At 47.4% G+C, this 25,740-nt stretch overlaps 1 protein-coding gene across 1 annotated transcript in view; it reads left to right on the top strand.

The window, feature by feature from the left end:
- The window catches only part of LOC119958198 (vitamin D3 receptor-like), a 107,703-nt gene extending 85,420 nt beyond the window's left edge, over window positions 1-22,283 (top strand). The window contains 2 exon segments of the mRNA XM_038786574.1: window positions 3,866-3,982; window positions 13,675-22,283. Coding sequence (XP_038642502.1) covers window positions 3,866-3,982; window positions 13,675-13,937 — 380 coding nt within the window. The 3' untranslated portion in view covers window positions 13,938-22,283.
- Window positions 22,284-25,740: the final 3,457 nt, after the last annotated feature.

Genomic DNA, 25,740 nt, shown 5'->3' with positions numbered 1-25,740 from the left:
CTGTCTGTGCGGAGTCTGCACGTTCTCCCCGTGTCTGCGTGGGTTTCCTCCAGGTGCTCCGGTTTCCTCCCACAATCCAAAGATGTGCAGGTTAGGTGGATTGGCCATGACAAATTGCCCCTTAGTGTCCAAAAAGGTTAAGTGGGGTTACTGGGTTACAGGAATAGGGTGGAGGTGTGGGCTTAAGTAGGGTGCTCTTTTCAAGGGCTGGTGCAGACTCGATGGGCTGAATGAAATGAAAAATGAAAATTGCTTATTGTCACGAGTAGGCTTCAATGAAGTTACTGTGAAAAGCCCCCAGTCGCCACATTCCGGCGCCTGTTCGGGGAGGCTGGTACGGGAATGGCCTCCTTCTGCACTGTAAATTCTGTGATTCTAAGAGAGAATCTAGCCATCAATGACGGCACGGTGGCACAGTGGTTAGCACTGCTGCCTCACAGCGCTAGGGACCAGGGTTCAATTCCGGCCTCGGGTGACTGTGTGTGTGGAGTCTGCACGTTCTCCCCGTGTCTGTGTGGGTTTCCTCCAGGTGCTCCGGTTTCGTCCCACAGTCCAAAGATGTGCAGGTTAGGTGGATTGGCCATGATAAATTGCCCCCTAGTGTCCAGGGATGTGTAGGTTAGGTTAGGGGGTTATTGGGTGGGGAAGTGGGCTTGGGTGGAGTGGTCATTCAGAGGGTCGGTGCAGACTTGATGGGACGAATGGCCTCCTTCTGCAGTGGGGATTCTATGATCATCCTTGACATTCAATGACATTACCATTGCTGAATCCCCCACTATCAACATCCTGGGGGTTACCACTGACCAGAAACTGAACTGGACCCAGCCATATAAATACTGTGGCTACCAGGGCAGGTCAGAGGCTGGGAATCCTGCGGAGAGTAACTCACCTCCTGACCCCCCAAAGCCTGTCCACCATCTACAACGCACAAGTCAGGAGTGTGATGGAATACTCTCCACTTGCCTGGATGAGTGCGGCTCCAACAGCTCTCAAGAAGCTCAACACCATCCAGGACAAAGTAACCCGCTTGATTGGTGCCCCTTCCATAAACATTCACTCCCTCCACCACTGACGTACAGTGTGTACCATCTACAAGGTGCACTCAGTAACTCACCAAGGCTCTTCAACAGCACCTTACAAACTCACCACATCTATCACCTTGAAAGACAACAACAGATACATGAGAATATCAGCACCTGCAAGTTCCCCTGCAAGCTACTCACCATCCTGACTTGAAACTATATCGCTGTTCCTTCACTGTCACTGGGTCAAAATCCTGGAACTCCCTTGCCTGGAGTGGTCAGATTTTACCCTTTGACACGGGAGTCAGGACATTTCCCAACATTATGATCAAGCCATCTATGTGGCCTTGCCCTCCCATCGGACTTCCACCCCCTCCCCTCCCAGTCGGGGGGCAGACTAGAATCAGGACTGTGGATTCGCAAAGCACAGTGAAGGCAGGAATGAAGGTAGGCAGCTGCCAAGGTGGCCAGCGTAGAATTCCGGCCTCCATTCACGGGGAAATCATTCCAGCTGAAGATGAGTGTGAGGCCTCCTAACCCTTAACCTCCCCCCTTTATTCTCGCCATATCTCCTATGCCCCCCCAGCCCTTCACCACCCATCCCATACTCCTTCATTCACCATGCCCATTTATCCATCCCATACCCTTCACCCCTGACCCTCAAGATACTCGCCTAGTATTCTCTATGTACAGAGCTCCTGAGGCCTATAATTACATTGGAAAGTTTTTCAGATGCTCATAAAACTGTTAAGTTAACCACTCATTCAAAACCCATTTCAAAGAACATGATCCTCTTACGTGGTCATAAAACTGTCAAGATAAATATATAAACTCACTGGCTTCTTGACAGCTGTATCAACAACCACTGCTGAGCTGGATCCATCTGTGGAGTTTGGAATTCAGCAAAGCATGCATACCGAGGTTCCTTTGCACAGCTGTATAAACAAAGCCTCCAGAGCCGAATACATTAAAACTTTTTAAAGTCAGTAGACGTCAGTGTTCTATTCAAGTTTAAAAGCAGGGGAACAGGTATTTGAGCTGTAATTCAGCTATAATTCAATTAAGATTAAATCATGGGACAAATGTCACACATAAAATTTGAATATCAGTCCTATTCAATACAGACAAGCATTTTCTTCCATTAGATAATGTGCTCTAATGCATTTGAACAGCTCTCTACTTTTAGAATGCTGGTTAACACATATTGAACTTATCTGCCAAAAGGTTCCTGACTTCAGATTAGGGTTCCCTCATGGTTCACAACACCACTGAACTGGCATGAAAAAGTGGTCTATCAAACTGGGCCCGACTCAATGGAAATAATGGGGCATCTAAAATGCCAAACCTGAAATGGAGCCGGCCAGGGCAGGAGTGCCATGTGCGAGTTCGAGACCCATCCCATTTCCTGTACAAATCAAAATATCAGGTGACAGGAGTGGGGCAGAGACCTCCAGATACAGGACCCGCACACCTCCATTTCCACTCGCAACTCACCTCAGGGTGGAGAAATAAATCTGGCCCTCGGGTTTTGATTGTTGCTGGGAGACAGGACGGAGATCATTTTAACCCCCCTATTACTGACGGGAAAGGGTCAGGGTGGGGGTTAAATTGGGAAAATTGTGAGTCCAGTCTGCCATGAATACACTTACTTCTGATTTAACCATAGCAGGGTTGGTGCTGATCCAGTAACCCCTCCAGAGAGGCGGGGCTGGTTTAGCTCACAAGGCTAAATCGCTGGCTTTTAAAGCAGACCAAGCAGGCCAGCAGCACGGTTCGATTCCCGTACCAGCCTCCCCGGACAGGCGCCGGAATGTGGCGACTAGGGGCTTTTCACAGTAACTTCATTGAAGCCTACTCGTGACAATAAGCGATTTTCATTTTTCATTTTTCATTTAAGTAAGACTGCATTTCGCAGATTTCTGAGTCATATGAATTTAATGGCTGTTAGTCCATTTTCCCAGAGCATGATAACACTTAAGATGCTCGGCTGCACCGCTGTGCAGGAACCCAAAGGCTCCCACAAAGGTTCTGCACAAGTCGGCCCTCTGTAAACTACTGCACAGCCATACAGAAGTGCGCAACGGGTCCACGCATGTAAACAAATCAGCTAAGCGCTAAAAGGTCACGCAGGCAAACTTTCAGCTGATATATCTACGTCCCCTCAATCTGCAGTGTCTCTCACTCTCTGCCCTTCCCCCGCAAGCTTTCACTTCTTCCTTACAACTACACTCTGAGCACATCACATCAAACTCTAATCCTCCTATCTGATAGCCTGCCAGCCTCTCTGGCCGGTTGCTGCGTGGGAAACGAAGGAAAGGAATTCTAATGAGCTTCTACCATTAAATTCAGCTCGATCTCCATGCTCCCGACAGTTCCTGGTTTCTCATCTGCAGACACATGCCCCAGCTCCTTCCCAACTCCATATAAATATCAGGTCTGAGTTTCAATATGGCCTCCTTCTGCACTACAGAGATTCTGTAAACAAAAATTAATCTCCTGTTAAAACAAACTGATGCATTGGGATTTTGAGGTACATTGGGAAGGGAGGATTACGAATGTTCAGCACATGAATCTAATCAAGTCAGGCTATACTCTTCAGGTATCTGCAGGAACAAAAAATGATTACAATTCCTTTTGTGATCATTTATTTTAAGGGTTATTTGAGTCTTCGAACCTAAAGTCAAGGAATGAGGGTGAAAGAAGCACCAGGTGCAAATTGAAGATTCATTTGTAACATTGGTTTACTGATTTTCTTCGCAATAAATTTAACTTTCAGACGTTTACCAAGATGCTTTTAAATGTGTATCCAAAGAGATTTTCACTCTCCTCCTCTCCCTTTCTAGCTGGCCATTCCGTGGAGTTGCTGGAACCACTGATCAAATTTCAGATTGGCCTGAAGAATCTGAATTTACATGAAGCAGAACATGTTCTTCTGATGGCGATCTGCATCCTCTCACCTGGTAAGGACGGCAGCAAAGCTTCAATAGCGAAAGACAAATACTGCTATGAACACAAGATATGAGATTAGTATTGATAGCAGGGCCGAACTCCCCTGATGGCTCAGTGATCACTATAGACAAGGCTTGTCCCAAGGTATGGCCGCTCACAAAGCCCCTCTATGCAGACATAGAACATAGAACATAGAACAGTACAGCACAGAACAGGCCCTTCGGCCCTCAATGTTGTGCCGAGCCATGATCACCCTACTCAAACCCACGTATCCACTCTATACCCGTAACCCAACAACCCCCCCTTAACCTTACTTTTATTAGGACACTACGGGCAATTTAGCATGGCCAATCCACCTAACCCGCACATCTTTGGACTGTGGGAGGAAACCGGAGCACCCGGAGGAAACCCACGCACACAGGGGGAGGACGTGCAGACTCCACACAGACAGTGACCCAGCCGGGAATCGAACCTGGGACCCTGGAGCTGTGAAGCATTTATGCTAACCACCATGCTACCCTGCTGCCCCTCAACACCGAACCACTTTTCAAAATTCCTGTCAAAGAGGAGAGTTTCAATGGAAGAATTTACATGGAGCTGCTCCTCCAATCACAGCCCATTTCTCTACCACGTTTACTGCTGATAGGTTGACCAGTGAGTCTTACCAGCAACAAATGAGTGAGAGAAGGTCTCTAATTGGAGGAGCAGCAAACATGCATGGTGACTGTGCTGAGGGCTGTCGGACCAAGGGAAGTGAAGGTACGGCAGGGAAGGAGCTCAGCGAGTCAGGTACACAGGACACATACCTTTAGTGGCACAGGGAGGGTCAAGTCGCATCGGGCTCGGGGAGGGCAGATTCGCACCATGTCCAGGGAAGGCAAGGTCGCATCTCCCCTGGCAAGGGGGAGGCAATCTTCCTTTGGGGGCAAAATCGTGACGTGTTCGGAGCAAGAGAAGTCTCAGTGGGCATGGGCAGGAGACACTGCCATGGTGAGTATGTGGAAGTGAGAGAGCATGTAGGTGTGGGAACGAGAGAATGTGTATAGTGTGGGTGTGAGTGTGACTGAGTGTGTGTGTGGGAGTGAGTGTGACTGAGTGTGTGTGGGAGTGAGTGTGGGAGTGACTGTGACTGAGTGTGAGTGTGACTGAGTGAGTGTGACTGAGTGAGTGTGACTGAGTGAGTGTGACTGAGTGAGTGTGTGTGTGGGGGTGAGTGTGACTGAGTGTATGTGGGAGTGAGTATGACTGAGTGTGTGTGGGAGTGAGTGAGTGAGTGTGTGTGGGATTGAGTGTGACTGAGTGTGTGTGTGGGATTGAGTGTGACTGAGTGTGTGTGTGGGATTGAGTGTGACTGAGTATGTGTGGCAGAGTGTGTGACTGAGTGTGACTGAGTGTGTGTGTGGGATTGAGTGTGACTGAGTGTGTGTGTGGGATTGAGTGTGACTGAGTATGTGTGTGGGATTGAGTGTGACTGAGTATGTGTGTGGGGGTGAGTGTGACTGAGTGTGTGTGTGGGATTGAGTGTGACTGAGTATGTGTGTGGGATTGAGTGTGACTGAGTGTGTGTGTGGGATTGAGTGTGACTGAGTGTGTGTGGGGGTGAGTGTGACTGAGTGTGTGTGGGGGTGAGTGTGACTGAGTATGTGTGTGGGATTGAGTGTGACTGAGTATGTGTGGGGGATTGAGTGTGACTGAGTGTATGTGGGGGTGAGTGTGACTGAGTGTGTGTGGCAGTGAGTGTGACTGAGTGTGGGAGTGAGTGTGACTGAGTGTATGTGGGGGTGAGTGTGACTGAATGTGTGTGGCAGTGAGTGTGACTGAGTGTGGGAGTGAGTGTGACTGAGTGTATGTGGGGGTGAGTGTGACTGAGTGTGTGTGTGGGAGTGAGTGTGACAGAGTATGTGTGGGGGTGAGTGTGACTGAGTGTGTGCGGCAGTGAGTGTGACTGAGTGAGTGTGTGTGTGGGAGTGAGTGTGACAGAGTATGTGTGTGGAGGTGAGTGTGACTGAGTGTGTGTGGGGGGTGAGTGTGACTGAGTATGTGTGTGGGAGTGAGTGTGACCGTATGTGTGCGGGAGTGAGTGTGACTGAGTATGTGTGTGGGGGTGAGTGTGACTGAGTATGTGTGTGGCAGTGAGTGTGACTGAGTGTGTGTGGGGGTGAGTGTGACTGAGTGTGTGTGTGGCAGTGAGTGTGACTGAGTGTGTGTGGGGGTGAGTGTGACTGAGTATGTGTGTGGGAGTGAGTGTGACTGAGTGCGTGTGGGAGTGAGTGTGACAGAGCATGTGTGTGGGGGTGAGTGTGACTGAGTGAGTGTGACTGAGTATGTATGTGGGGGTGAGTGTGACTGAGTGAGTGTGACTGAGTATGTATGTGGGGTGAGTGTGACTGAGTGTGTGTGGCAGTGAGTGTGACTGAGTGTGGGAGTGAGTGTGACTGAGTGTATGTGGGGGTGAGTGTGACTGAGTGTGTGTGGCAGTGAGTGTGACTGAGTGTGGGAGTGAGTGTATGTGGGGGTGAGTGTGACTGAGTGTGTGTGTGGGAGTGAGTGTGACAGAGTATGTGTGGGGGTGAGTGTGACTGAGTGTGTGCGGCAGTGAGTGTGACTGAGTGAGTGTGTGTGTGGGAGTGAGTGTGACAGAGTATGTGTATGGAGGTGAGTGTGACTGAGTGTGTGTGGGGGGTGAGTGTGACTGAGTATGTGTGTGGGAGTGAGTGTGACCGTATGTGTGCGGGAGTGAGTGTGACTGAGTATGTGTGTGGCAGTGAGTGTGACTGAGTATGTGTGTGGGGGGTGAGTGTGACTGAGTGTGTGTGTGGCAGTGAGTGTGACTGAGTGTGTGTGGGGGTGAGTGTGACTGAGTATGTGTGTGGGAGTGAGTGTGACTGAGTGCGTGTGGGAGTGAGTGTGACAGAGCATGTGTGTGGGGGTGAGTGTGACTGAGTGTGTGTGTGGCAGTGAGTGTGACTGAGTGCGTGTGGGAGTGAGTGTGACAGAGCATGTGTGTGGGGGTGAGTGTGACTGAGTGTGTGCGGGAGTGAGTGTGACTGAGTGAGTGTGACTGAGTATGTGTGTGGGGGTGAGTGTGACTGAGTGTGTGTGTGGCAGTGAGTGTGACTGAGTGTGTGTGGCAGTGAGTGTGACTGAGTGTGTGCGGGAGTGAGTGTGACTGAGTGAGTGTGACTGAGTATGTGTGTGGGGGTGAGTGTGACTGAGTGTGTGTGTGGCAGTGAGTGTGACTGAGTGTGTGTGGCAGTGAGTGTGACTGAGTGCTATATTATCTTCTGCTGTAAGAAAGATGTGAAACCACTTAGCTGCTTTTGATACGGTGAGGAGCTGTCAATCATTGCAAGAGTATTTATAAACATTGTGGTTCGCACCAAAGCAGAGTGCTTGAGATGCCTTTGAAGGGAAACATGGGTAAACAATCAACCAAGTACCTGTCTCTGGAATAAGAAAACTGTCAATCACTGGCTAATGCAATATATTGCTACGTGAAATTGAATGGAAGATTTGCATTTCAAAGGCTGTGTAGGGATTTGAAGCCCTTTGATGCGTATTTGGCTTCGGAGGAAACCTCTGATACTTCCAACAGCTGCTGCTTTAAGCACTTTGTCTGAGGCAGCAGATGTTCGGGAAGGGTAGGTAAACATGCAGTGATTTTACCGTCTACCGCTTGGACTGCTGTCAGCTTTCGGGCCGCCTTTATGCATGCATGCTGTGGGGTGGGGCAGGAGGTGACCTGTTATTTTGGGGAGGGGAGGATGCCCCTATTTGTCAGTGGGGACGGGGGAGGGGTGGACGGGATTTGCATTGTTGGAGGAGTGGGGAATCCCGCTGCCACACCTCGGTATCAGGCCACCCACTCTAAATGGCAGCCAGATACAGAATCCAGCGAGCTCTCCTCCATTGATACATGGTAAAGGAGAAAGACTTCCATCCCGGCCCCCGCTCCTACGCCCGTGGAGACCAGTCCCGATTCTCTGCTGGTGGAAGTATTTCGGCTCCAGAACAGAGTCACATTCAGAGTACCTGTCGAACACCCCTTGGTTATTCCTGGTGTTCGTTCTCCTCCATAACTGCCCACCTCCCACCATCTGTTAATCCTCCCAAAAGGGTTTCTGTCCTCGTACGTCTTGTTTGCAATTTGTCTTAAGTCCAGGAATGCTGCGAGTGTTGTATCCTCCATCTTTTGTGTCACTGTTGAAGAGCCCAGAAACGAATGTTTTCCTCAAAATGTTTTTAAGGCTTCGGACATTTGACCTTAAAAAACTTTTTTCTCTTTGAATCTAACTCCGGTTAAAGCCAAGAGCCTATCCATGTTTGATATCCCAGCACAATCCAGTCATTTAAAGGCAAGTACTGATATCGGAACTTCCAAGTGTATTGCTGTGCAATCTGGCGTATAGTCAGTTAAACTCCATGGGCAGAATCCTCCAAAGGCCCCGCTTGGGGAGGGGGAATATGGCGGGAGGCCCAGGAATTAGTTTCACGCCGGTGTGAGTTTACAGCAGGATCTTCCGCTGGTTTCCACCATCATGGACGGAAACCAGCCAGAGGCTGGCGTGAACCTCATTTGCATCTTGTTGGCGGGATGCAGTTGAAGGCCCAACAGCCCCCACCCCCCACCCCCCCAACAACAGTATCCCATTAAGTGGGGGGGGGGGGGGGGGGCTTTTTGCTTTGCCCCTCAGTTCATTTGATTTAATTTCAGCCTAACCAGTTAACCCTAATAGTCTGTACTGAATTTTCTGAGCTCATACGCGTGGGGATTAACATCAGCCAGGATTCCAGCTGCAGTGATTATCCAGTGACCTACACATAGAATGATCAAGCACAGCAGTAAACTGTCTTCTCGGCTCCTTTGGGTCTTGCCGCTGATTGTAGACTTGAGCCCATAATCTTGGCTGAAATTTTGGCGCATTACATGCCCCATTGCCAGAGGTGCTATTTTATGATTGGCTATAATATTAAACTGAGATTGCATCAGCCTCTTTGAATACTTGCTTCCATCAAGGCCCTATCTTCATGTAATAAAAAAGAATGAACATACCATGCCTCTAACTTCAATCAGTTGCCTTGCTTGACTAAAACTAATTTCCTAACTTCTCCACTGTATTCCATTCTTCCTGCAGTTTGTTACTGCCTGACTGTACCTAGATTTTCCAGTTCTCTTGTGAGAACATTAGAACAGAAATAGGTGCCGGAGTAAGCCATGTAACCTTCGATCTTACATTCAGTATGATATGGCTAATGTTCTACCTTAACTCTCCCTTCCCACATTATCCCATATCATTTAATCCCTTTTAGCATCCAAAATTCTATTGAAATGAAATGAAAATCGCTTATTGTCACGAGTAGGCTTCAAATGAAGTTACTGTGAAAAGCCCCTAGTCGCCACATTCCAGCGCCTGTTCGGGGAGGCTGGTACGGGAATTGAACCGTGCTGCTGGCCTGCCTTGGTCTGCTTTCAAAGCCAGCAATTTAGCCCTGTGCTAAACAGCCCCTGCTCCCTAAATTAAATATACTCCCTGGCTGTGCACCCATAGCTTTCTGGGCTAGAGAATTTCAAAGATGCACATCCTTTCAGTGAAGAAACCTCTCCTCCTCTCAATCCTAAATGGCCGATCCTTTATTCGGCTAGGGGGAATGTTTAAGCAGCATTTATCCTGTCAACTCTCTGAAGAATTTTAGAGGCTTGAATTAAATCACCTCTCATTCTTTTAAATTCGAGGCAATATAGGCCTAGTCTATTCAGTCCCTCTTTTTAATATATTTTATTCAAAAATTTTCATATATGACATAGAAAATATTCAAACCATTCCAAACAAATTTTACATTATTATGAAAATGAAACATCCCAACACCACTCCCTCCAACCGAACCCAACCCGGAATTAGACCAACTGCTCCCAACCCCCCCCCCCCCCCTAAAGAAAATCATACAAACTGCCCCGCTCTCCTCTCCTCCTCCCCCCCCCCCCCCCCCCCCCCCCCCCCATCCTGCCTAACACTTAAATTAAGGGGCAATTTAGCGTGGCCAATCCACCTACCCTGCACATCTTTGGGTTGTGGGGGTGAAACCCACGCAGACACGGGGAGAATGTGCAAACTCCACACGGACAGTGACCCGGGGCTGGGATTGAACCTGGGACCTCGGCGCCATGAGGCAGCAGTGCTAACCACTGCAGCACTGTGCCGCCCCTTCCATCTGTAACTTCTCCCTCTCTGCCAAAAGCTCCAGGGTTGGGGTACTCGAATATTGGTGGTCCACCTCCTCCGCCTCTCCACCCTTCCAGATTTGTCCCGATATGACTTAATATGAAATGATCTCCCCCCTAATAACTGCCTTCAATGCTTCCCAGAGCGTGGCGGGCGAGACCTCCCCATTCATATTCAACTCCACATACTCCCTACTTAATGGCAAAGGATATCCGCTCACAAAAACCCTTCTCCACAAACAACGCCGTGCACAATGGTTGCTGAGAGCGGCCCGACTCAAACAGATCAGCATATTACTACCAAGTAACCCGCCCCGGTTCTCCAGGTCATCGACTTTGGCCTTTAACATTTTTTGCTCCCCCGCCAACAACGCCATCTCTGCCTCCAACGAGACAATGCAATCGCTGTGATCATAGAGCGCCTCTTCCACCTTCTAAATCGTTGACCCCTGTACCTCCACCCACCGATCCAACCTGTCCAAGGTCACACGAATATGTGCCACGGCCCCTGCAACCACTTGTCGCTGTTTCTTGAATTCCCCCGACAAGAATTTCACCAGCTTCTCGGACATCCTCCAAGGGGGCAAAAACACCACCGAGACCTCCGCTATTTTCTCCCTTTCTGAGGCTCAAGAGACTTCCAAATCCATTGCCCGATTTATTCCCAGTATTGTACCCCTTCGATCTCACTCGACAGAGGGGACCTAATTCTGTCACTCTGTACCAATTTCTTCCTGACTCTAAAGTCAGTTTATCGTCAAGCCGAGTAACCCCTGAGAGCACAATTCAGCATAACTTGATGAGTTCAAATGAATATAGTTGACGTGGCAGCAATTAGTGTGAATGGTCATGGTAATATCAAATTATCATTCACTGTCTACAACAGGCTAGTTCAGGCACCCTGTCTGAAATCTAATTCACACCTTAAAATCAAACCAGCCTGTGACTTTAGACCCATATTTTTCACATCGCAGTTCCTCCTAGAATGGAATGGCATGAAGTCCCTGGACATGTTGGGACAATAGGGTTGCTATTCTCAGACGATGACAGTGAACAACAGCCTTCCTCCAAACCCATCTCCTGCTTTTAGCTTTTTAGATATTTCAGTTTTTTCAGTTATTTGATCAATCTTTTGTCCAACCATAATTTCTCAAGCAGAGCTGTTTGCAAGTGGGAGAAGAAAGAAAAAGAAGTAAGTAAGTAATCTTTATTGTCACAAGTAGGCTTACATTAACACTGCAATGAAGTTACTGTGAAAAGCCCCTAGTCGCCACATTCCGGAGCCTGTTCGGGTCACAGAGGGAGAATTCAGAATGTCCAATTCACCCAACAGCACGTCTTTTGGGACTTGTGGGAGGAAATCGGAGCACCCGGAGGAAACCCACGCAGACACGGGGAGAACGTGCAGACTCTGCACAGACAGTGACCCAAGCTGGGAATCAAACCTGGGACCTTGGCTCTGTGAAGCAACAGTGCTAACCCTTGTGCCACCATGCCGCCCTCACAACCTCAGGATGTCCCAGGATGCTTCACACCCAATGAAATACACTTAAAGGGGAGACATTGTTGTCATGTAGAAAATTCAATGGTCAATTTGTGCACAACAAGGGCTGGATTGTCCATTTCAGCAGCTAAGTGCCGACTCGAACGGAGAATTTGCAGGAGGTTTACGACCAAAAAATTGGCGGCGACCCCTCACCGCTTCCGTGGCCGGTGAGGGGCCAGCAACGGCACCAGGTGAATCTCCCATCTCCCGCGCCAAGAATGGCCGGGTCCCTGACCGCGCATGCGCACAGCTGACGACCTGCAGCGGTCGCACCGTACAACATGGCGCCGGCCGTGCGCAGACCTGACCCGCCATCCGCGACCCCACAGGCCACCCCCACAGTCCCCCCAGCTCTCACGGAAGCCCCCGCCCCGGCCAGCGGCACGGATCCCAGCCAAGTGTGGCGGTGGTGGACATGGTCCACAGCCACCACGCCAGGTTCACGACCGTTGAGACCACACGTATCCCGTTACATCGGGAACCTGGCCCATCGGGAGTGGAGCAGCGTGGGAGGGCTGCCAATGATGTTGCAACGGCGCGCGACTCGATTATGCCATTTCCGAGGCGGCAGGGCATGGCTGACGGGTATCAAACCAGCGCCGGCCCCGATTTGGGCGTCAGAGTCGATTCTCCGTTGCCCAATCGCCGATTACGATATCAGTGTCTGGCAACAGAGAATCCCAGCCCAGGTTTCTGCAAACAGCAATAGGATAAGTGGTCAGAAAATGGCCTACCGCTGTCCCTAATTCATGTTTGTCTAAAAATACTTTTTTTTAAATATTGATTATATGGTGGCAAGGACTTCAGGAGAATTCAACTACTCTTTGAATAATTCAGTGACATTTTCTGCATCCAGCTGAGAAAGCACATGGGGGTCTCGGTTTAATGTCCCATCCAAAAGATAGCACTTTCCTTGATATGGGGCTGCAGTGACAGACTAAATTATGTGCTGTAACCCATGACCACAGCTTCAGACTGAAGGGCCGATCCTTTAAAACTGAGATGTGGAAGAATTTCTTCAGTCAGAGGGTGGTGAATCTGTGGAACTCTGTGCCGCAGAAGGCTGTAGAGGCCAAATCACTGAGTGTCTTTTGTCATGGGAATGTCACTTTAAGAAATGTCTGTCTGCTCAAGTGGCTGCAGTGATGTCAGAGTGTGGGTGGAGCTCTGCTTTTTAGTTTTGCTTTGAGGAAAAGCTTGGGTGTGTCTGTTTTTTAGTTTTGTTTTAGTGTTGGAGCTGCAGCCAGCCAAAGAAGGTGTAATTTTGATCTCTCTGCCATCTAAAGACTATCTCGAGATCATTTGGTGAATTCAGAGTAATAACTGCTCTCAGTAGATAATTTAAACCTGATGTGCTTCTGTAAAAAGTATTTTTTGTCTTATGGATGTTAAAAGGAAAGTTTAAGGATTATTTAGTGTTGTAGTCTTTGGGGGGTGTATTTGAATTGATGGTTTCTAAGATGTTCACTGTATGTTTTAAAAAGGTTAACTGAGTTCACAGAATAAACATTGTTTTGCTTTAAAAATTATTTTTAAATTTCTGCTGTACCACACCTGTAGAGTGGGCCGTGTTCTCCCCATACCACAATCTAGTAAAAGCCGTGGGTCAGATGAACTCCATGATACACTTTGGGGTTCTCTAAACCCTGGCCCATAACACTTTGGACAGATATAGATAGGTTCTTGATTAATAAGGGGATCAGGGGTTATGTAGAGAGGACAGGAGAATGGGGTTGAGAAACATATCAGCCATGGTTGAATGGCGGAGCAGACTCGATGGGTCAAATAGCTTAATTCTGCTCCTATATCTTATGGTCTATAAGTGTGTGCTTGAACTGGCAACCTTCTGAACCATGGTTATCACTGTAGGTTTCTCTGTGCTTTGGGCTGTTATTGGCACGGTTTTCATGATCTTTTGTTTCTGCATGCATTTTCAGATCGTCCCGGTGTGCTGAACCGTGCTCAAGTGGAGCGTATTCAAGATGGGCTGTCCGAGACTTTGCAGTCATACATCCGAGCGAAACATCCTCCTCCAGGGAATCGGTTGTTGTATCCGAAGATGATCCAGAAGTTGACAGACCTGCGGAGCCTGAGCGAGGAACATTCCAAACAGTTCCAATCTCTGTCCTTTAATCCTGAACATATCACACAGCTCACACCACTTGTGCTTGAGGTATTTGGCAATGATGTCGATCAGTGAAACACTTTCTTTTGTTTCAAATCTGTCCGTTTCACACAGGGTAGTAGGCTTGATGATGCACATGCAGCATTTCCTTTGAAAAATTACGTTACTAACTATCGAATGTGGTGCCAATGGAGCAACTCTGAATAATTGGACCACTGATTTAACGAAAAGGAGTGAGGTGGTAATCGCAGTTTCCCTGAAAAGGTTCCCACTCGTGCACACGTTGCACAAAGTTGAGGCAACGATGGAAAGTCAAAATGGTAATTTTCTCTCTAACTGATTTGTACCTGTAACGTGGAAACATGAGGGCAGTGATGGACTATCTTTTAAGTATCTGACAAATGATGGATGAATATAAACAACATACATCTGATATTTAATTAGACACGCAAAATAGGTGACGTCACCCAGCTTTGTCTGAAAATCCCCGTGTTACAGGTACAAGTGCAGTCTTTGCAAGGGGGAAATGATCATTCTTAGCTTTGCTGTCTGTCCACTTTGAAGTTGCAAGAATTGTTTTTACAGTAACTTTCTTAATATTTATGAAACGTTTTAGATCATCCAAAAGCACAGTCAGCAGGGGCAATGATCAAATGCTGTCAATGGCATACAGCCAGCAATGTCCATCCCTAATGGCAGGTGCTAAACTACTACATTAGCAGCTTTGGACACCTTTACCCTGCTTCCTGCTGCTCCAAGAAGTGTTCACTGCAAATATCCAGGACATATTGATCACTACAGTTGATGAACGGGAAACTGGTGTAGTGGCCGTTATAACGACCTGCACCTACTGATGACTAAATTCACATTTGATTGATGATGTGTAATCAGGAAGTTGCAGTCACTATCACGCCTTAGTGCTTGAACATTCCCTTGGGCAGAAGGGACAGTTTTCAGTGGTCTTTTCACAAAACTATATGTAAGCACAATTTATTTCTTCAGCTTATTTTTTGAAATCAATTCAGGTTATAGAAGTGCACAGTGATGTCAGTTGCATTTGGAGCTCTCACCAGCACCATTCACATTAAGGGCGGAATCTTCAATTCTAAAGTCCAAGTTCGGTGAAGTCGGAGTGGTTTCCACTGGGAGTTGGGAGGCGGACTATGTGTAATTCTGCACTGGGCTGCTCATTAGATATGCCTCCGTGAGAAGCTTGCCAATTCTCACGCTCTGGGCTGGCGGAAGTTGCCGCCCCACCATTATCTGAGGGGGCACCGTATTTAAAGGGGACCCATGCAGCCTGCACTGTCCCTTCCACCTTTGCTCCACCCTCCCTACCATTCCTCTCCCCCCCCCCCCCCCCCCCCGGTCATCCTCCACACAACTTGCACTGCCACCATCGGTCTGAAGCATAGGCTGCCGTCTATGCAGATTCCCCGAAGAGGACAATGCAGCAGCAACTCACTGTTAATCATGGAAGAAGTCTACCTCATTCTGCTCGCCAATTATATACAGTCGTAAATGTGAAGGGTCTCATTTCTCGCTGGCGGGGAATTTAATTTGGAAGGGGAATTTAATTCCGGTGATGTGGCCTTTAAATGAACATGCATGAGGTGCTGAAATATCAGGGCTTCCCAACATCATTCATCAGGAAGCTCAATCAACCTTTAAACTACTTTAGTCCTGAGAACAGAATTCCAAAAGATCACCCTGACGTCGGAAAACCTCGTGTCAAATTAAGTGTCCCACCCGGCAAACTTCCCGCTCCTGGCGGGACCGGATGATCCCGCCCTACGTCAAGGAAAACCAGGTGTTGGGAATTAGAATTTCTTCAATTACTAATAATTGAAACGATCATCAAATCTGGATGATGTCACGCATGATGTGTTGAGCGTTCCTTCTGTTTTTCTGGTTGTTATTTGAAAATTACAAATGAGAGCCCCCTGACGCTTCAGGAATTTATCCAGGGGATGGTTCATTCATAGAAGGTATTGCTTTGTGTTCAATCCTTGGTGTGTGTGCTCATTTTGCTGATCTCAGCCAGTTTGGGTGTAGGGATATTGCATTTGGACTTTGGCACTTTTGGGTTGAGAGGAAAATCAATAAGTGCCTGCTCCTGATCGCCATACACTCCTGCTGGAAGAATGTATGTGTTCATTGGTGAAGACACAATTTGGCTTGGGTGCGATACCATCATGGTAAATTGCTCATTAACACACGCTACATGAAAATTTACCACTTTCGGGATGGGGTGCCTGTGGACTTGTATCCCCACAGGGGTTAACACCTTCAGAAGATTGTTGATGAAAGGGGAAGAAACCACCTCACTGTATTTGGAAAACTCATGGTATTAAAGTGATCCGCTCTTTGTATTGGAAATGCTGCAGTGACATCAGCCTCACCTGGAGAATAGATTGTGATCATATCGTCTGTATATTGCACACTATGCACCAGTTGTAATACTTTGATTTATTTCTGAGTAATTCACTGTCAACCCCATCCTGTTATTCAGCCAGGATTCCTGTACAGCAGCAGCCATTTTATGCACTTATTCTCTGGAAGCAAGTAACATTGTTTCATACTCAGGAAATCTGCATTCCCTTCAGGTTTTAAAGAAATAGAAATGTTTGAAAGTATTTGCTTTGACCAGTGTGGTTTTGTTAACATATACCCCAGTACTGTGCTGAATCCAGACCCTGGGCAGATTGAAAATATACTTGTTTGACACCAATGGTGTCACCTAGAAACAGGTTCCCCGGAGATCTGAATCTTACTGATTGCAAAAGACAATCCTTCCCACCTAATATCCCAAACTGGCTGAGGGTTATGTGGGTGTTCTGTACTTGCCCTAAACTTACTTTTTGAAATGAATTACAAGTGATAGAAGTAATGCCTTATATATATGCAATAGATGAAAAAAAGGATTCTGAAGTTAAATGGAAAATTGAGTCGCATTGGACATCAAGAGAATGCATTTACTTGACGAAATGAGCAAGCGACATTGATGGAAAGATGGGCAAGGTTTTTCAAGGATTATTGAGGCAGAAGATTATGATTTGTGTAAATGTTTGTATTGTGTGAAGAACCCTGAAGAAGCGATAATACAAAGCTGGGTAAAAGCAGATGCTGGTATGTATATCACATGGAGCTGGATGTCGTTTATACAAAAGTATACCAGGTTTGGACAGGATGCGTGTCTTTTACAGGGTTCATGTATCTGCCTCCGTTGTCAGACATGAGCACTGGCTCCCTTGTCACTATGCAGCAATTGATGGTTTGGGTTGCTCTGTTAGAATGGACACTACGTTTATTGGGATTGCAGCACACAAGTGGACAAGGAGACTTGTCTGAGCCATCCAGTGCTGACTGAGAATGTATGGTTACCTCTTTATCCAGCCTTAGACCAGGACACTCTGGGATAAGAAAAACAGATCTACCAAATGGAAATATGGAAGATAAAATTATATTTTGTAAATGTACAGTTTTAGCTTATTATGCAGATAGAAGCTATATTTTGCAGAGGTTTGTGAATTATTATTGAAAAATGCAATTGCGTTCTTTTGGTGACTGCACCCCAGTTCCAAAAAATACAGTGGCTTTATTTTTGAGCCCAGTTCTGTGGGTGTAAATATATGTCATATTGTCACTGGTGTTGTAGAAGAGCTTGTTCTCAGTATCCTGTACAAGGCTTGCTTGAGTGCAAGTTTATGCTGAAGATGGGCAATGCTATGCGGTTAATTGTAGTGTTTTAATGTCCTATTTGTATATAAGGCTATTCCTGATGGGCTGACTGTAATCTACAACTTGTACATCTTCCCCACCCCTTCCCGAAAGGTTCCACAATTTTTCTATTTTGTTTTAGAACAGACAGCCGATAGACCATATATAAGCTATGCACTGCATAAACTCTTTTTTGTGGACTATGTTTTATCTCAGTTTACACTTTAGAGTAGGGATTTAAACATGACTTATCTGCAGATTGCTATGTGGTATTCCAGTTATCCTGTTCTGCTCTTTCAACACTGACATATTTCAATACATTGGATTTTCAGTGTCAGACCTTTGGGGAATGAGGATATTGCATCATTCCACAAAAAGCAGATGCATAGCACCATAAATGGTCTCTTACTTTAAGTTAAACTGTGAGAATCCGACTAATGGACATGAGTTCAGACCAGCAAAAGGTGAATTTCGGACTCATATCAAAATTTTCATTGTAGGGAATAGATTTCATGAAGGAGTGGTACAGGCAGAAACCCTGAAATCATTGCCGTTCAGCTCTCTCTGGATGGATGAATAAAGATGGACCAAGTGGTCTTCCTCGGGCAGGATTTTGAGGCCCTGTCGTGATTAAAGAGGCATGGAATCCCGACCATGCACAGGAAGGAGGAGGAGTGATGAGCAGCAACATCCTCTGCAGGATGGGCAGGGGATAGTCAAGGGGCAGGAAGGACACAGAAATCATACCCTCTGCACAGAATCTACTGTTGAAGGCAGAGAAATTACCAGGAGTCAGTACCACAGTGCAGTGCAACTCTCCAGGCAGTTTTGTGCCCTCGTCATCAAAGACCTGACACCTCGCAGCACTGTTCCCCATGCCTCGTTAGTAACCTTTAAAGCCACCGCAATATTCTGGCTCCTTCCAAGGAGCAGCTCAGATCTTGATGGCATCTCAACAGCATCCTCACATCACTGCATCTCACTGGTGACAGGTGTCCTCTTTGCAAAAGGCTGGGCCAGGCACAGCCTCACAGAGTTTTGCCTGAATTCCCCCAGGTGCAGGACATCATCAAATGCATCCAGGTGGTCATCAAGACACCAGTGACCGGCCAGTGAGATCCATCAGCAGGAAATGCTTTCACTCCATTAATGGTCGGCTCGTCTGCAACAGCAAGTTTCCTCCATGTGTGAGCTCGCTATCCTGGATCTTCCATCCTCCATTACCACCTCCCCCGCCCCCAAGCTCTGTGGATGGATTCTAGAGGACACAACGACGGTTATTCAACCCTTTATGTGACCCGGAGACAGTCACTACAGCTTATCACTAAGATGCAGTTTGGCGCCTGGAGTGACCAGGTAACACCCTGCACTACCTGCCTGCAAGGGTCTCACTCACAGTCTGCTGCATTTGCATGGCCTTCCAGGGAGGTGTACAACTTGCAACGGGTGAATCCCTGGAACAAGACGGTTGGAAGAAGAGGAGGGGCAGGAGGTGGAAGAGGAGGATGAGAGGATCCAGGATACAGAGGTGTCACCAGCTGCGCAGGGAGTGGCCAGGCATTGAGGATCTCCCCAGGATGCCATCAACGTCAGGAATCATCTGATTTTGGCTAGTTTCAGCTCAGCCCCTCTGACCAAGGAGGACTGGCATGGTATGCAACTCACTTTGAGATGCTTGTGAGAACACCTCTGGTGTTCTGGATAGCTGGAGGGAGCGACAGCTGGGGTGCAACTGGAATCCCCACCAAACATCAGCACCACTGACTAGTCAAGACCACAGGTATCCTGTGGATATCAGTGCGTAATTCCTGCATATACTCCGAGTGTTGTTGCATATAGCTCTGCATGAGGTGGACCACCTTATGGAGAGTGAGCTCCTGTGCTGAGGGCCATTCTCAGCCCATGACATCGCACTGCCTCAGAGAACCCTGTGGAACCACAACTCCTGCTGCTAACTTAGTTAGAGACTCCTTTGCAATAACTCCTTGAGGCCCTGGACCTATATCCAGCTTAGCAGGACTGCGTCCCCCTCCATCCTCCTCCAACGACTGCCCACAGATGCCTCTGCCTCTGCCAACTCCTCCTGCACACGAGTTCTGTGCTCATCTCCCAGTGCCACCCTATCTAACTGCCCCGAGGGTATCTGTGCTGGTGGAGAGTGTGATTGTACGGTGTGATAATGCTTGGTCTAAGCTCGGTTGTGGCTGCATTTAACCCAGTGATGATGAGGAAGGACATCTTACTTCACAGCTGCACCTGTGAGAAACACAAGAAGAGCTAGCCTTGGAGAGCAGAAAGCTTTGTGTATGCTGAGGCCTCCCGATGGGAATCAGGCTGAGTCTGACAGGGTGGAGTGCAATACGCTCCCTTTAATGAATCACCATCTCCATTTGGGTGCCCATCTCTCCTTACCGGACGATCCTGCATTGTGTAGGAAGGGGGCGCCTCCTTCTGGGCCTTTATGCTGGCATTCTGTGCCTGTTTCTCTTGCAATGATAAAAGAGAACAAGATAAGGCAGTGCTGTCCTCTGTGGGCAATGCCAACTATTTCTGTGCTACAAGGTCTTCAGCAGCACTCTGAATCTGAACCATTCTAAAGGGTCAGGAGGTACTTGGAGAACACACTCCTCCCATATTCAGGAGCAGCATGTGTTTCAGGCTCCTCAACTGCTGTGTCTGCTGCAGGGCAAAGTCCCAAGGGCTTGTCCTGACAAATGGGAGATTGCATTCACCTTACACGATTCAACCAGGTCATTCAACCTCTTCCTACACTTCCTGCAGACCAAACCCCGATCTGCTCATTTGCTCCCCACTTCAATCCAGGCCTGCTTGGCCAGTTTCATTGGCCTCCTCGAATAAGGGACCTCCCTCCTCCAGCCCCCCGTCCATGGCTACCCTGCCCTGAGTTCCAAGCTTCTGTGTCCCCTGAGACATCTTTCCACCAGCAGGTAAATCTCTGAAATGGCAACCACATTAATGACTTCTGTGGTCTGTTTAAATCTGAACCGTGCTCTCTCTGTCCCACCTCCAATCTCGTCCCCATGACCCCTCATTGCCCACCCAACTTGCCATCGAGCCAAGAACACTTTCCTAAGGGTTGAAAAACCTCCAGCCTGTTCTTTCAGCACAATTTTGATGAGGGATGTTGGGACTCACTTGGAACTTTTACCTTGTGGTGAATGTATTCACCATAATGTATGCATGATACCATAACCTGTAACCTGGAAGTGGTGATATGAACTGTTTCCAGGTACTGTACTGTAACCCCGGTATGGCTCAGCCTCTGGCTCCGCCCACACCAGGGCCAAATATAAGCCGGCCTCTTGTGGGCGGCATTCATCTGTACTACTGACTAATAAAGCGTACTGTTCACTTGCTCTCTCTGCCTCATGGTGAATTAAAGGTATATCATGCCTAAAGCCACCTCCCAAGATTATATGAGTGGAACGCCTGTCTCTTTTTATCCACTACCATAGAAATCAGACCGAGAATGTTATTTCCGCTGTATAGATGCCCACAAAGTCCTAAATTTTGCAGCCCGTTGCTTAGATTAATTTAGGAATATTTCATATACGTTGTTTCTATTGTGTGAAGACCAGGCAAGCCAATAACTAAGAACAGGATTGTGTCTTACACTGTTATCATTATGCAGAGAGATCCGGGACAGGTTACAAATCAATTCAGTTATTCCTGTCATCTTACAGGTTCCCAATGCTGACAATCCTCAGAAACTCACTAAAGATTGCTGTCGAGGTTTAGCTGCAGTGTGGGACAGTGCTTTTGGCAGCTCAGCACGACAATTGGTGCTTTGGCTTTTTGAGATTCCTCTGCCTTTTCCCTTGCTACATTTTAGTACTGGTTTAGTCTCCCAAGTGTGGAGTGACAATGAAGATGATTGTCTTCTTTGATATGAGGAAGGACATCGCACTTCACAGCAGCCTCGACGTACAATGGTCCGAACCATTTGTACCCACAAACCGTGCAGGTTGTAGTGTCCATTGGCGAGTTATTTTGTCCTGCTTCAGATTCTAAAGAATTTGTGCCACAGTTGTCCGACCTGGAGCTTTGTACGAGAGTAGAGGATGGGGAAAACCACCCCTCTATAGGGTTGGATTCCCCGTTGCGAGTCTGCCCCACTACCGCCATTCACTGGCGGTGGGATTCCATACTCCCGCCACTTGTCATGGGGATTTCCCATTGAAACCACCCAACACCGCCGGGAAACCTGCATTCCCGGTGGGACCAAAGAATCGCGCCACCAGCGAATGGCCAGAGAATTCCGGCCATAATCCCAGTTTTGTTAAAGGCAAATGTTTTCTGCGCAACCTATTGATCTAGGATACACTCTGTACTGCAGGGTATGGAAGATGCTGAGCACATCCCCACACTAAATTAGTTTTATATTTCGAGGAGGGAACTGGTCTATCTTCTGGAAAGCTTATTTCATATTTTAATGAAAAAACTATTGAGCAGAGAGAGTTTTAATAAAACATGGCACAAAATTCCAATGAGCTCCAGCTTAAATTTCCCTTTCGAATTAACTTGTTCACCAAAAATCAAGAGTGAAGACCAAATAAAGCCAAGTCCACAGTGACAAGACAATATCCAGGCTTGGGCTGACACGTGGCAAGTAACATTCACGCCACACAAGTGCCAGGCAATAGCCATCCCCAATAAGAGAGAATCTAACATTATTATCCGAATGGTTATAGATTGAGAGAGGGGAATTTGCAGCGCGACCTGGGTGTCCTTGTGCACCAGTCGCTGAAGGTAAGCATGCAGGTGAAGCAGGCGGTAAAGAAGGCTAATGGTATGTTGGCCTTCGTAGCGAGAAGATTAGAGTACAGGAGCAGGGATGTCTTTCTGCAATTATACAGGGCCTTGGTGAGGTCACACGTGGAATATTGTGGGCAGTTTTTGTCTCCTTCTCTGAGGAAGGATGTTCCTGCTGTAGAGGGAGTGCAGCAAAGGTTTACCAGACTGATTCCTGGGAAGGCGGAGATGAAGTCTGAGGAGAGATTGAGTCGGTTAGGTTTGTATTTGCTGGGAGTTCAGAAGAGTGAGAGGAGATCTCGTAGAAACCTATAAGGTTCCAACAGGACTGGACAGGGTAGATGCAGGAAGGATGTTCCCGATAGTGGGTGTGTCCAGAACCAGGGGTCACAGTCTGAGGATACGGGGGAGACCATTTAGGACAGAGATGAGGAGATATTTCTTCACCCAGAGAGTGGTCGGCCTGTGGAATTTGTTACCATAGGAAGTAGTTGAGACAAAATCATTGGATGTTTTCAAGAGGCGGCTGGATATAGCACTTGGGGAGAATGGAATCAAAGGCTATGGGGAGAAAGCAGGATTAGGCTATTGAGTTGGATGATCAGACATGATCGTGATGAATGGTGCAGCAGGCTCAAAGGGCCAAAAGGACTCATCCTGCTCCTATTTACTATGTTTCTATGCAAACCATCGCCCCTTGACATTCAGTGGCATTACCATCAATGAATCATCCATTAACAACATCCTGGGGGTTCCCATTGGCCACAAACTTAACTGGACCAGCCATATAAATACTGTGGTTAAAGAGCAGGTCAGAGGCTGGGAATCATACGGCATTCAACTCATCCCCTGACTCCCCAAAGCCTGTCCACCATCTACAAGGCACAAGTCAGGAGTGTGATGGAATACTCTCCACTTGCCTGGATGAGTGCAGCTCCAACAACACTCAAGAAGCTCCACAACATCCAGGACAAAGCAGCCCTGCTTGATTGGCACCCAATCCACAAACATTCACTCCTTCCACCAGCGACGAAGTGACAACCGTGCCCACCATCTACAAGATGCACTGCAGCAACTCGCCAAGGCTCCTTCGACAACACCTTCCAAACTCACAACCACTGCCATCTAGAAGGACAAGGGCAGCAAATACCTGGGACCCCCACCACCTGGAGGTTCCCCTCCAAGCCACTCACCATCCTGACTTGGTAATATATCGGCCGTTCCTTCACTGTCACGGGGTCAAAATCCTGGCACTAGTACCTACACCACATGGACTGCAGCGGTTCAAGAAAGCAGCTCCCCGCCACATTCTCACGGGCAATTAGGAATGGGCAGCAAATACTGGCCCAGTCAGCGAAGCCCACACCCCTTAAAAAATGAATATGAGCCCAGCATTCCACATCATGCTTTCAAACGTCAAGAGTAAAGTTGAGTCCAAGAAGGAAGTCTCTCCCCCTCTGCCATAACAGCTCCAAATTCATGTTCTCAGGGAACCCATTTGTCTTGTGGAAATATGTAGGTGACATCTCTGAGCATTCTGCTAAAATAGTAAGGGCCAGATTTTCACATGTTTGAATGGAGGCAGGCAGTTTTAAACATTAGGGGTGGGAGGCCACTCCAAAATTCCCACTGCCAGCTATAGTTAGTAGAGCAAGATAGGTTGCAGGTACCGAGCCTATACACAGCACTCCGAACCTTTCCAGCTCCATTGCAGGGGTTGTCATTTTAGAACCCCCCCCCCCCCACTATTTTCATCGAATTTGCCCTGTTTTTGTTTGTAATCTGGTTCACAGAATCTCAGAGGAATCATGAACCGTAGAGAAACCCTAGTGTGGAGTCAGTAACCTTTTGCTAGGTAATTTCAGAGGTGTTGCCAACTTCCCATGTCATAATATCATGATGTTTGATAAGTTGAATAGGTTCGTAACACATTGATTATGCTAGGGCTTATCTTCTAAAAGATAAATAACCATGAAATTGACCAGCATTGTGAAAGTAGAAAAATCTTCAGATGCATTAGAGTACATTAGCCATTGGATAAAGTGCTCTTCTGCATTGAACCATATTGAGATTCAGATTTTACTGTGTCAACTGCATGCACCTTGCGATTTCGTTTTCAGTGATTGACAGGTCAGATACCTGTCCAGTATTTGAAGTAGTGCAACAGATGGACATCTGTTCCACTACTTTAAATCCTTTAATGCTTCAGCTTTCTGGGGTTTGTTGATGCAGATGGGCAGTGGAACCTTATCGTGAATGCTTTGCTGAGCTCCATGGATTCAGCTCAGAAGGTTTTATAGATGCAGCTGTCTAGGGGACTGAGAGCTTTGTTTTGATTGACAGTTTTGTGAACACCTAAGAGGATTATATTTTTTTCAATGGCTGTTTGTTTATCTTGACAGATTTATGACCACTTAATATGATTATGTATTTTTCAAGTGGAGTTTCAATGGCTGAATGTTTGATTGGCAGTTTTATGACCCTGAAGAGGATTAGATTTTTCCAAATAGAGTTTGAATGAGTTGTTTATGCATTTTGCCCATAGTGGATACTAGCTGATTGGGCATGGAGGTATATGGACAGGACAAGGGGGTATGGAAAGGGCACAGCAGGGACTGCCCAGCAGGAGGCGGGATCGTGATATCAGAAAATGGACCCGACTCGTGATTCCTGCCACGTTGATGAAAATCAGAGCTGGGGTGGCACAGTGGTTAGCACTGTTGCCTCATAGCGCCGGGGACACAGGTTCGATTCCGGCCTCGGGTGACTGTCTGTATGAGATCTGCATGTTCTCCCCGTGTCTGCGTGGGTTTCCTCTGAGTGCTCCGGTTTCCTCCCACAGTCCAAAGACGTGCAGGTTTGGTGTTCGGTGGATTGGCCATGCTAAATTGCCCCTTAGGGTGCAGTTTTAGAATGGGGGGGGGGGATTGGGCTTAGGTAGGGTGCTCTTTTGAAGAGTCAGTGTAGGCTCGATGGGCCGAATGACCTCCTACACTGTAGGGATTTTCTGTTTCTATGATTCTAAGTCTCTGCCCTCAGAAATGCTAATCGAATGCTCTGTAAACTGTGAAGCTTCACCTTTGATGTTAGCCTGTAATGTCTGTCTTGGGTTCATTATCCTCTTCACAGATGCTGTGGGTTCATTATTTACTGGCTAAAGCTGTGTCTTGGAGCTAGCATACCCCACAGGCCCCAAAAAGGAATATTTCAGGACAATACCAGAATATGTGGGGAGGGGGGTGGGAGGGATGGTCCACTTACCACCTATCTTGTCACTAGTGCCTTAATTTAACCATTTTGTGTGAGATGTAATGGAATTGATGGCGAACCTTCATACAAATCAACCTGACCCATACATTGTTAGGTAATAAACTTGTATGACATC

Source organism: Scyliorhinus canicula, chromosome 28 (assembly GCF_902713615.1).
Source record: "Scyliorhinus canicula chromosome 28, sScyCan1.1, whole genome shotgun sequence".
Lineage (NCBI taxonomy): Eukaryota > Metazoa > Chordata > Chondrichthyes > Carcharhiniformes > Scyliorhinidae > Scyliorhinus > Scyliorhinus canicula.
This window is presented reverse-complemented; position numbering and strand designations above follow the sequence as displayed.